At 35.1% G+C, this 13,552-nt stretch overlaps 1 protein-coding gene across 4 annotated transcripts in view; it reads right to left on the bottom strand.

Annotated features, from left to right (window-relative positions):
- The window catches only part of LOC133549211 (voltage-dependent calcium channel subunit alpha-2/delta-4-like), a 94,285-nt gene that overhangs the window by 3,244 nt on the left and 77,489 nt on the right, over positions 1-13,552 (bottom strand). For 2 of the 4 annotated variants that reach the window (XM_061894405.1, XM_061894406.1), the window contains 10 exons: positions 13,331-13,392; positions 10,779-10,793; positions 10,650-10,694; positions 10,525-10,587; positions 5,987-6,057; positions 3,814-3,889; positions 2,293-2,345; positions 528-583; positions 392-412; positions 210-327 (listed from right to left, as the gene is read on the bottom strand). In XM_061894405.1, the coding sequence (XP_061750389.1) occupies positions 210-327; positions 392-412; positions 528-583; positions 2,293-2,345; positions 3,814-3,889; positions 5,987-6,057; positions 10,525-10,587; positions 10,650-10,694; positions 10,779-10,793; positions 13,331-13,392 (580 nt within the window). The remainder of the gene's footprint in view (positions 1-209; positions 328-391; positions 413-527; positions 584-2,292; positions 2,346-3,813; positions 3,890-5,986; positions 6,058-10,524; positions 10,588-10,649; positions 10,695-10,778; positions 10,794-13,330; positions 13,393-13,552) is intronic. The other 2 variants (XM_061894407.1, XM_061894408.1) reach the window with 1 other exon arrangement.

Below are 13,552 nucleotides of genomic sequence, written 5' to 3'. Positions count from 1 at the left end.
ATATAGGGGGGCATGACGGGGGTGGGGGGTGTGAGAGGCAATAGTGTATTAGCATCTTTAGTGTTAGTAAATAACTACCTTGACACATACAGATAAGAAATAAGCATTAATTTCAGGGGAGGGGGAGGTGAAAATAATTCTGTCCCTTCGGGGGGCGTGAGAGACAATCATTGAGAGCCACTGCCGTACGAGAAGAAAAGTGTGTGTACTTTTGGCAGCGTCCACACTTGATGATGCTGTTGGCCTCGCTGATGGAGGAGTCCAGCATGAAGGCGGGGTAGGAGGTCTCACACGGGACCAGCGCCTCCACCTTCTTCTGCTTGTGACCTGCAACATGGACGCCCGTCACAACATGGCCTCCAGGAGACGCGGCGTGAGGACATGAACTTACTGGTGTGATAGCCGGCCTTGGCTGAATGACGAGGAAGATGACGCAACACGGGAAGTGATGACATGAATGGGTGGTGAATGAATGAGGAGGTGGTGAGTCTGCCCCCTGCGGGCCAGGAGGAATGTGAGCGTCTTACCGTCCACTAAGTAGTCCGAGTGCCAGAAGAAACACCAGCTGAAGTCCAGCAGGAACCTGGACACAACATTTAGAGTTCACATCAACACAGAAGAACACAGCACTGCTTCTCTATTAGTTTCTCTCACGCCCCCCCTAAGAGGAGACGTTTTTTCACCCACCCCAATGTGAATTTTTATTTATTTATCTGTCTGTACATGTGAAGACATACATTATTACACTAATGCCTCTCACGCCCCCCCGAAGTGAATGTTTGTTTATTTGTATCTTTATACACTATTACCTCTCACACCCCCTCCGAAGTGAATATTTGTTTATTTGTATCTTTATACACTTTTACCTCTCATGCCCCTGAAGTCAATATTTGTTTTTTTGTATCTTTATACACTTTTACCTCTCACGCCCCAGAAGTGAATGTTTATTTATTTGTATCTGTCAAGATGTTTGCTATTGCATCTCACGCCCCCTTTAAAATGAATGTTTATTTATTGTCGTTTTTATCCGTCAAAATTTACGATATTGCCTCCCACGCCCCCAAAGTGAATGATTATTAATTTGTATTTGTCAAAATATATGCTATTGCATCTCACGCCCGCCTTTAAAGTGAATGTTTATTTATTGCCGTTTTTATCTGTCAAGATTTACAATATTGCCTCTCATGCCCCCAAAGTGAATGTTTGTTCATTTGTACCTTTATACACTATTAACTCTCACGCCCCCCCAAAGTGAATGATTATTTATTTGTATCTGTCAAGATATATACTATTGCCTCTCACGCCCCCCTGAAGTAAATGTTTATTTATTTGTATCCATCAAGATATACTGTATGCTATTACCTCTCACGCCCCCCAAAATAAATGTTTATTTACTTACATCTGTCAAGATTTATGCTATTGCCTCTCACGCCCCCCCTGAAGTGAATGTTTATCTGTATGTATCTTTATACGTTATTGCATTATTGGCTGTCCCCCCATAAAGTGAATGTATATTTATCTGTACATATCTTTATATGCTATTGCCTCTCACGTCCCCCACATATACATAATGGCGCTATTTAAGAAGCACTACTTTAAAGTGAAGTAAAGTAATTTTCGGCAACTTTACCCTCCTTTGGTCACGGAGTAACGATGGCCCCCTTGGGGACATCATTTTTTTCACGCCCCCCCCGAAGTGAATGTTTGTTTTTATCTGTGTGTGAAGGTCAGTCCTGACTGGCGCTAAATATGCTTTTACTTCTCACGCCTGATTTAAATCCTTTGGTTTTTGTCTTTAAAGTCCTGCAGTATCCAAGTTTAAAAATGTAAAAACTTTTAAATCAAAATGTTGTGATATTATATATATATATATATATATATATATATATATACTTGGTATCGTCACTATCGATATTTGTATCAATCTGCCCGCCTTTGTTTACATTCAAGAGCTCTAGCTTAGCGGTTAGCAAGACTTATTGTGTCCTCGCGTGTTTAGCTATTCCCGGTCCTCCGGTGATAATAGCACTTGTACTTGTACCTAAATGTGGAAGTAATGTCAAAGCGCTTTGAGTACCTTGAAGGTAGAAAAGCGCTATACAAGTACAACCCATTTATTTATTTACTTTATTTGCCATCATGGAGGAGAGGATTAGTGACTTAGAAGCACTGTGGAAGGACGTTAGCCGCTACGCCCTACTATACGTCTGATTATTTATGAGTATTTCATAATCATAACAACCTTCTATGATTTAAAATGTGAAAAAACTGCTAAAAATGATTATTACTCACATGAGAGCTTTGGAAAAGATCCATCGCAGTATCGCCATGGTAACGTTAAAAGGCTGCAAGAGCAAACACACAGTTGTACTGCAGTACACAAAAGTATGACACTTTTCTTTGACTTGTACTTGTGCCGAGTAAACAACAAGTGTGGCGAAAACGCAATTTAAGTCGAGTACCCAAGATGTGGCAAGTACATAACATGTAGCGAGTATAAAAACATGTAGTGAGTACACAAAATGTGTAGTGACTACAGAACATGTAGTGAGTATTCAATATATAGTGAGTACACAAGGTGTGTAGTGAGTACACACCTAATGAGCACACACGATGTGTAGCCAGTACACAAGATGTGATGAGTACACATGTAGCGTATAAAAACGTAGTGAGTACACAAGATGTGACAAGTACACAACAAGTAGCGTGTAAAAAACATGTAGTGAGTACAGTACAAGTGTAGTGAGTACACAACATTTACTGAATACACAAGATGTAACGACTACACAAAATGTATAGCGAGTGCACTAGATGAAGCGAGTGCACAAGATGTAGTGAGCGCACAAGATCTCTAGTGAGTACACAAGATGTAGCGAGGTACACAAAATGTGTAGGGAGTACACAAAATGTGTAGCGAGTACACTAGATGAAGCGAGTGCACAAGACGCAGAGAGTACAGAAGATGTAACAAGTACACAAGATGTTTAGCGAGTACACAAGACGTGTAGTGAGCACATAAGATGTAGTGAGGTACACAAAATATGTAGCGAGTACACTAGATGAAGCGCGTGCACAAAGTGTAGCGAGTACAAAAGATGTAACAAGTGCACAAGATGTGTAGAGACTATACAAAATGTGTAGCGAGTACACTAGAGGAAGCAAGTGCACAAGATGTAGCGAGTAAACAAGCTGTGTAGCGAGTTCACAGGATGTTTAACAAGTACACAAGACGTGTAGTTCGAACACAAGATATAGTGAGGTACACAAAATATGTAGCGAGTACACAAAATGTGTCACGAGTACATTAGATGAAGCGAGTGCACAAGGTGTAGCGAGTACAGAAGATGTAACAAGTGCACAAGATGTGTAGAGACTACACAAAATGTGTAGCGAGTACACTAGAGGAAGCAAGTGCACAAGATGTAGCGAGTAAACAAGCTGTGTAGCGAGTTCACAGGACGTTTAGCAAGTACACAAGACGTGTAGTTAGTACACAAGATGTAGTGAGGTACACAAAATGTGTAGCAATTACACTAGATGAAGCGAGTGCACAAGCTGTAGTGAGTACAGAAGATGCAACAAGTTCACAAGATGTGTAGCGACTACACAAGACGTGTAGCGAGTACACAAGATGCGTAGCGAGTACAGATGATGTAGCAAGGTCAACACAAGATGTGGAGCGAATACAGAAAAAGTGTAGCGAGCACACAAAATGTGTAGCAAGTACAGAAGATATGTAGTGAGTTCACAATATTTAGTGAGCACACAAGGTGTGTAGCGAGTACACAAGATATGTAGCGGCTACACACTCACGCTGAGTAGAGAACGTGCATTGCTGGTGTGATGATGACTATTCTTGCACATGGCCTGGTAGTCAAACAAGGACACTCTGGAAAAGAACACAAAGCGAAAGGTCAACACAACAACATAAAAGGTGAACAAACATAAAAGGTCAACACGACAACATAAAAGGTCAACACAACAACATAAAAGGTGAACAAACATAAAAGGTCAACACAACAACATAAAAGGTGAACAAACATAAAAGGTCAACACAACAACATAACAGGTCAACACAACAACATAAAAGGTCAACACAACAACATAAAAGGTGAACAAACATAAAAGGTCAACACGACAACATAAAAGGTCAACACAACAACACAAAAGGTGAACACAACACAAAGGTGAACAAAACAACATAAAAGGTCAACACAACATAAAAGGTCAACACAGCATAGAAAGTCAACACAACATAAAAGGTGAACACAACAACATAAAAGGTGAACAAAACAACATAAAGGGTGAACAAAACCAACACAAGAACATTAAAAGTGAACACAACATAAAAGGTGAACACAACAACATACAAGGTCAAAACAACAACACAAAGGGTAAACAAAAAGGTGAACACAACATAAAAGGTGAACACAACAACATAAAAGGTGGACAAAACATAAAAGGTCAACACAACCACATAAAAGGTAAAAAAACAACATAAAAGGTGAACACAACAACATAAAAGGTGAACAAAACAACATAAAAGGTGAACACAACATTAAAAGGTGAACACAACAACATAAAAGGTCAACACACCAGCATAAAAGGTGAACAAAACCACATAAAAGGTCAACACAACAACATAAAAAGTGAACACAACAACTTAAAGGGTCAAAACAACAACACAAAGGGTAAAAAAAAAGGTGAACACAACAACATAAAAGGTGAACAAAACAACATAAAAGGTCAACACAACCACATAAAAGGTAAAAAAACCAACATAAAAGGTGAACACAACATAAAAGGTGAACAAAACAACATAAAAGGTCAACACAACATAAAAGGTCAACACAACAACATAAAAGGTCACCACAACAACATAAAAGGTGAACAAAACCACATAAAAGGTCAACACAACAACATAAAAAGTGAACACAACAACTTAAAGGGTCAACACAAGAACATAGAGGGTCAAAAACAACATACAAGGTCAAAACAACAACACAAAGGGTAAAAAAAGGTGAACACAACATAAAAGGTGAACAAAAACATGTTTAACAGGTGAACACAACAACATAAAAGGTGAACAAAACAACATAAAAGGTCAACACAACAACATAAAAGGTGAACAAAACCACATAAAAGGTCAACACGACAACATAAAAAGTGAACACAACAACTTAAAGGGTCAACACAAGAACATAGAGGGTCAAAAAACAACATAAAAGGTGAACACAACATAAAAGGTGAACACAAGATAAAGGGTCAAAAACAACATAAAAGGTGAACACAACAACATAAAAGGTGAACACAACAACACAAAAGGTGAACACAACAACATAAAAGGTGAACACAACAACATAAAAAGTCAACACAACAACATAAAAGGTGAACAAAACAACACAAAAGGTGAACACAACAACATAAAAGGTGAACACAACAACACAAAAGGTGAACACAACAACATAAAAGGTCAACACAATATAAAAGGTGAACAAAACAACACAAAAGGTGAACACAACAACATAAAAGGTGAACACAACAACACAAAAGGTGAACACAACAACATAAAAGGTCAACACAACAACATAAAAGGTGAACAAAACAACATAAAAGGTGAACACAACAACATAAAAGGTGAACAAAACAACATAAAAGGTCAACACAACAACATAAAAGGTCAACACAACATACAGGATCAAAAACAACATAAAAGGTGAACATAACATAAAAAGGGTGAACAAAAACAACATAAAAGGTCAACACAACAACATAAAACGTTAACACAACTTAAAGGGTAAAAAAAACAACAAAAGGTCAACACAACAACATAAAGGGTGAACAAAAACAACACAAAAGGTGAACACTACAACATAAAAGGTCAACACAACAACATAAAAGGTAAACACAACAACATAAAAGGTCAACACAACAACATAAAAGGTCAACACAACACAGGTGCACAGTGAAAAAAGACAAGTTGTACTTTTTGAAGAATTCCATCTTTATGAGCGTCGCCATGACAGAACCGTCCACCTCGCCGAAGAAGCTACCGACCTACAACCAACAACACAATGTTGTTGTGTTATTGTCAGCATCACAATTAATGCTAACACATTTATCAACACACAATTATTACTAACATGGTTTATTATTACTTAAATATTACCAACATGTTTCAATAACATTTAAATATTGCTAACACACTTATTAACAAATATTTAAAAAATTCCGATGTTGCTAAAATTATTTAATTATACTTAAATATTACTAAAATTTTTTAACAATGAGAATCTTGCTAACACATTTATTAACACAAAAATATTACTAAAATGGTTTATTCACACTTAAATATTGCCAACATATTTGTGAACACCTAAATATTGTGAACATGTTTTTTTAAACCTTTTATTTACACTTAAATATTGCCAACATGTTTTATTAACATATTCTATTAACACTTAATTATTACCACACATTTTATCAACACTTCATTGAAACTTGAATACTACTAACATGTTTTATTAACACTAAAATAATGCTATATAATGTTTTATTAACATTCAAATACTGCTAACATATTTGAATAAATAAATACTTATTAACAAATAATAAATATTGCTAATATATTTGATCAACACTTGAATACTGCTAACATTTTTTATTAACACATAAATATTACCAATATGTTTTAATAACATCTAAATATTGCTAACATGTTTATAAACACTATAATATTGCTAACATATGTTCTTAACACTTAAATATTACTTACATATTTTATTAACACTTAAATAATACTTACATATTTTATTAACACATAAATATCCATCCATCCATCCATTTTCTCCCGGTTATCCTGAACATAGCTAAAATATTTAATCAACACCTAAAAATTGCTACCATGTTTATAAACACTTAAACATTACTTACACATTTTATCGACACTTAAATATTGCTAAACTATTTCACTAACACCTAAATATTGCTAACCTATTTTAGTAACATGAATATTGCTAACATGTTAATAGACACTTAAATACTACTAACATGTTTTATTAACGCTTAAATATTGCTAACATGTTTATAGACATTTAAATATTGCTAAACTATTTCACTAACACCTAAATATTGATAATCAATCAATCAATGTTTATTTATATAGCCCTAAATTACAAATGTCTCAGACGACTGCACAAACCATTATGACTAAGACATCCTCGGAAGAACCCACAAAAGGGCAAGGAAAACTCACACCCGGTGGGACGCCAGTGACAATGCTGACTATGAGAAACCTTGGAGATGACCTCAGAAGTGGGCAACCCCCCCCCCCCCCCACCCTCTAGGGGACCGAAAGCAATGGATGTCGAGTGGGTCTAACATGATACTGTGAAAGTTCAATCCATAGTGGCTCCAACATAGCCGCGAGAGTTCAGTTCAAAGCGGATCCAAGACAGCAGCGAGAGTCCCGTCCACAGGAAACCATCTCAAGCGGAGGCGGATCAGCAGCGTTGAGATGTCCCCAACACGTGTACAACACGTTTATACACACTTAAATATTGCTAACATGTTTATACACACTTAAATATTGCTAACATGTTTATACACACTTAAATATTGCTAACATGCTTATAGACATTTAAATATTGCTAACATGTTCATAAACACTTAAATATTGACAACACGTTTATACACACTTAAATATTGCTAACATGTTTATACACACTTAAATATTGCTAACATGCTTATGGACATTTAAATATTGCTAACATGTTCATAAACACTTAAATATTGATAACACATTTATACACACTTAAATATTGCTAACATGTTTATACACACTTAAATATTGATAACACATTTATACACACTTAAATATTGCTAACATGCTTATAGACACTTAATGATTTCTAACATATTTATAGACACATATAAACACTTAAATATTGTTAACATATTTATACAAACTTAAATATTGCTAACATGTTTATACACACTTAAATATTGCTAACATGTTTATACACACTTAAATATTGCTAACATGTTTATACACACTTAAATATTGCTAACATGCTTATAGACATTTAAATATTGCTAACATGTTCATAAACACTTAAATATTGACAACACGTTTATACACACTTAAATATTGCTAACATGTTTATACACACTTAAATATTGCTAACATGCTTATAGACATTTAAATATTGCTAACATGTTCATAAACACTTAAATATTGATAACACGTTTATACACACTTAAATATTGTCAACATATTTATACAAACTTAAATATTGCTAACATGCTTATAGACACTTAATAATTTCTAACATGCTTATAGACACTTAATAAATTCTAACATGTTTATAGACACTTATAAATACTTAAATATTGTTAACATGTTTATACAAACTTAAATATTGCTAACATGCTTATAGGCACTTAATTATTGCTAACATGTTTATAGACACTTAATTATTACAAACATGTTTATTGACACTTGAATATTGCCAACATGTTTATAGACATTTAAATATTGTAAACATGTTCATAAACACTTAAATATTGCTAACATGTTTATACACACTTAAATATTGCTAACATGCTTATAGACATTTAAATATTGCTAACATGTTCATAAACACTTAAATATTGCTAACATGTTCATAAACACTTAAATATTGATAACACATTTATACACACTTAAATATTGCTAACATGTTTATACACACTTAAATATTGATAACACATTTATACACACTTAAATATTGCTAACATGCTTATAGACACTTAATGATTTCTAACATATTTATAGACACATATAAACACTTAAATATTGTTAACATATTTATACAAACTTAAATATTGCTAACATGTTTATAGACACTTAATAATTTCTAACATGTTTATAGACACTTATAAATACTTAAATATTGCTAACATGTTTATACAAACTTAAATATTGCTAACATGCTTATAGACACTTAATAATTTCTAACATGTTTATAGACACTTATAAATACTTAAATATTGCTAACATGTTTATACACACTTAATTATTGCTAACATGTTTATAGACACTTAATTATTACAAACATGTTTATAGACATTTAAATATTGCAAACATGTTCATAAACACTTAAATATTGCTAACATGTTTATACACACTTAAATATTGCTAACATGTTTATACACACTTAAATATTGCTAACATGCTTATAGACATTTAAATATTGCTAACATGTTCATAAACACTTAAATATTGACAACACGTTTATACACACTTAAATATTGCTAACATGTTTATACACACTTAAATATTGCTAACATGCTTATAGACACTTAATAATTTCTAACATGTTTATAGACACATATAAACACTTAAATATTGTTAACACATTTATACAAACTTAAATATTGATAACATACTTATAGACACTTAATAATTTCTAACATGTTCATAGACACTTATAAATATTTAAATATTGCTAACATGTTTATACAAACTTAAATATTGCTAACATGTTTATAGACACATATAAACACTTAAATATTGTTAACATATTTATACAAACTTAAATATTGCTAACATGCTTATAGACACTTAATAATTTCTAACATGTTTATAGACACTTATAAATACTTAAATATTGCTAACATGTTTATACAAACTTAATTATTGCTAACATGTTTATAGACACTTAATTATTACAAACATGTTTATTGACACTTGAATATCGCCAACATGTTTATAGACATTTAAATATTGCTAACATGTTTATACACACTTAAATATTGCTAACATGCTTATAGACAATTATTTCTAACACGTTTATAGACATTTTTAAACACTTAAATATTGCTAACATGCTTATAGACAATTATTTCTAACATGTTTATAGACACTTTTAAACACTTAAATATTGCTAACATGCTTAAAGACATTTAATTATTGCTCACATGTTTATAGGCACTTGAATATTGGCAACATGTTCATAGACATTTAAATATTGCTAACATGTTCATAAACACTTAAATATTGCTAACATTCTTACTGACACTTAAATATTTTTAAGATGTTTATAGACACTTATAAACACTTAAATATTGCTAACATGCTTATAGACACTTAAATATTGCTAACATGCTTATAGACACTTGAATATTGCTAACATGTTTATAGACACTTGAATATTGCCAACATGTTTATAGACACTTAAATATTGCTAAAATGGCAGCTGGTGCCTTTTCTAATATTGGGGGCTTAATTTGATGTGGCTGCGATTAAGCACTTCTTTTGGACCATGATGGCCATTAATCCTTATTAATGCTGGACTATGCTCCTCATTACTTAGCTTGATGCCCACCACACACACATTGCTGTCCTTTAACATGCTGCACGTGTGTGTGTAAGTGTTAAGGCTAAGCCCCGCCCCCGGTCACGTGACGATGTGCTAAAAAAGATTAGGAGAATAAATCCAGACAGATGTTGCTGTGGAGCGGACTTACTAATGAGTGTCTCACCTCTTTCCGGTCTTTGGACAGCAGAATGAAGCCGTTGGTGTCCACCAGGAAGCAGTTGAGGCCCTGCACAGGAAGTTAGTTTAGTGGTCATCTTGCGTCACGCTGGTGGCGTGACGTGCACTTACAGGGCTTTCACAGCTGAGAGGACATAAACCTTCCACGTTGGAACACTGAGACACACACAGGTCAAAGGTCACGTCATCATGACGAACATGACAATTGGATGAGTGGCTAACGAAGTAAAAAGTACTCACGTCTGTGTCGCTGGCCTGCAAGATGCAGAATGAATGGTTAAATAGGTCAAAGTTGAAAAGAATGAGTGGGTCCCTAAAACACACCAGTGAGGGTTTGCTGCTTTGGGCATCATCATCACAAAAGTCATGTGACGTACCAAATTTGGTATGTTTTTAGGGACCGACCAGCACTACCAGGTACTGATTCAGCTGGTGGTAGAGGGCGCTAGTGATCCTTCTTGCAACTACTCGGCTGCAGAAGAAGTGAAATGAGTGACGTGATATGTGCTGGAGGAGGTAATAAAGGAAGATCTCCATCAAGACAGCGAGACTTTTAAAACTGAAGAAAGATAAGTTAGACTTATATAAACAAGTTATCGATGCTTTTGATCAGAAGGAGCTGGCATGGACTATATTTATAAGTAAAGGTAAGACCATAATAAGGTTTTTTTATTTTTTATTAAATGTGCTTTTCATGATGGCATCCTTACATCACACTCAAATTTGTACTGCATGCCTTTGGTAAGTGCCGGAGGGAGAAGAGGTTTTAAAATAATTAGCGCATGCTTACTTTTACCTCATGCCTTTGGTAAGCGCAGGAGTGAGAAGAGGTTTGAAATTAATTAGCGCCCCGGCGGCAATTCAAGGAAATACAGTAGTGTACATCTAAACATTGCTAACATGTTTTGTTAACACATTTTATTAACACATTTTAACAAATATTTATATACACACACACATACATATATATATGTATATATATATATATATATATATATATATGTATATATGTATATATATATATATATATATATATATATATATACATATATATACACACACACACACACACACACACACACACACACACACACACACACACACACACATATATCCATCCATCCATCTTCTTCCGCTATATACATATATATACATACATATACCCATATATATATATAATCTATATATATATAAACACATATATATTCAGTTTATACACATATGTATAAACACATATATCTTGTCTTTTGCAGTCTATTCAATTGAATATAAGTTAATTGTATCATTGTATTCTGTTTTTATAACATATTGTATTGCCTTCCCTTAAATGGAATTACAGTGGAGCAAAAAAGTATTTTGTCAGTCACCGATTGTGCAAGTTCTCCCGCTTAAAATGATGACAGAGGTCTGTAAATTTCATCATAGGTACACTTCAACTGTGAGAGACAGAATGTGAAAAAAAATCAAAGATTCACATTCTAGGAATTTTAAAGAATTTATTTGTAAATTATGGTGGAAAATAAGTATTTGGTCAACCATTCAAAGCTCTCACAGATGGAAGGAGGTTTTGGCTCAAAATCTCACGATACATGGAACCATTCATTCTTTCCTTAACACGGATCAATCGTCCTGTCCCCTTAGCAGAAAAACAGCCCCAAAGCATGCTGTTTCCACCCCCATGCTTCACAGTAGGTATGGTGTTCTTGGGATGCAACTCAGTATTCTTCTTCCTCCAAACACGACGAGTTGAGTTTATACCAAAAAGTTCTATTTTGGTTTCATCTGACCACATGACATTCTCCCAATCCTCTGCTGTATCATCCATGTATCCATTTTGGTATAAACTCAACTCGTCGTGTTTGGAGGAAGAAGAATACTGAGTAGCATCCCAAGAACACCATACCTACTGTGAAGCATGGGGGTGGAAACATCATGTTTTGGGGCTGTTTTTCTGCTAAGGGGACAGGACGATTGATCCGTGTTAAGGAAAGAATGAATGGGGCCATTTATCGTGAGATTTTGAGCCAAAACCTCCTTCCATCAGTAAGAGCTTTGAATGGTTGACCAAATACTTATTTTCCACCATAAATTACAAATAAACTCTTTAAAATTCATACAACGAGAATTCCTGGATTTTTTTTCCACATTCTGTCTCTCACAGTTGAAGTGTACGTATGATGAAAATTACAGACCCCTGTCATCATTTTAAGTGAAGTGAAGTGAATTATATTCTTCTTCCTCCAAACACGACGAGTTGAGTTTATACCAAAATGGATACATGGATGATACAGCAGAGGATTGGGAGAATGTCATGTGGTCAGATGAAACCAAAATAGAACTTTTTGGTATAAACTCAACTCGTCGTAAGTGGGAGAACTTGCACAATCGGTGGCTGACTAAATACTTTTTTGCCCCACTGTATGTATGAATAATTGTGTGTATGTAAGTATATATGTGTATTTGTATGTACAGTATATTTGTCTCCCAGTATGTGTGGGAGCCAGAGTACGGCCCCAGCAACCCAGAGAGCCTAACCCAAAACAGGTGTGGCGCCAAGGGAACAAGCGGGGCCAAGAGGACAAGGCACGGGAGAAGCAGGGGACAGCCAGCGAGAGACCACACACCACGCGGGCAGAAAGGCGGAAGGCCACGGTCGGGACCCTGCTTGTAAGCGAGCGACGGGCGCCGCCACATAAGCCCATGACAGGAGTCAAAATATAAGCGAGCAACTCAAGCGAGTGACAGGCATCGCGGCGAAATAGACGTAAGTGAGTCACAGGTGCTCGGCTCACCTGCTTGGTGATGTCCCAGAATCTTTTCTCCAGCAAATCCAACGATATCTGCAGACCCACGACTGAAAAAGTAGAAAAGAATGCACCGTCAAGGTAAGCAACAGCAAAGAGATAAAACTTTGTCCTAATGGAGGACATTGTCGTGTGTGCGCGGGTATTGTAGAATTGTATTTAATAAGGGATATTGCCATGGTAACACCACACCACATGACCCTCGCTTGA

The sequence above is a fragment of the Nerophis ophidion genome, linkage group LG03 (genome assembly GCF_033978795.1).
Source record: "Nerophis ophidion isolate RoL-2023_Sa linkage group LG03, RoL_Noph_v1.0, whole genome shotgun sequence".
Taxonomy (NCBI): domain Eukaryota; kingdom Metazoa; phylum Chordata; class Actinopteri; order Syngnathiformes; family Syngnathidae; genus Nerophis; species Nerophis ophidion.
This window is presented reverse-complemented; position numbering and strand designations above follow the sequence as displayed.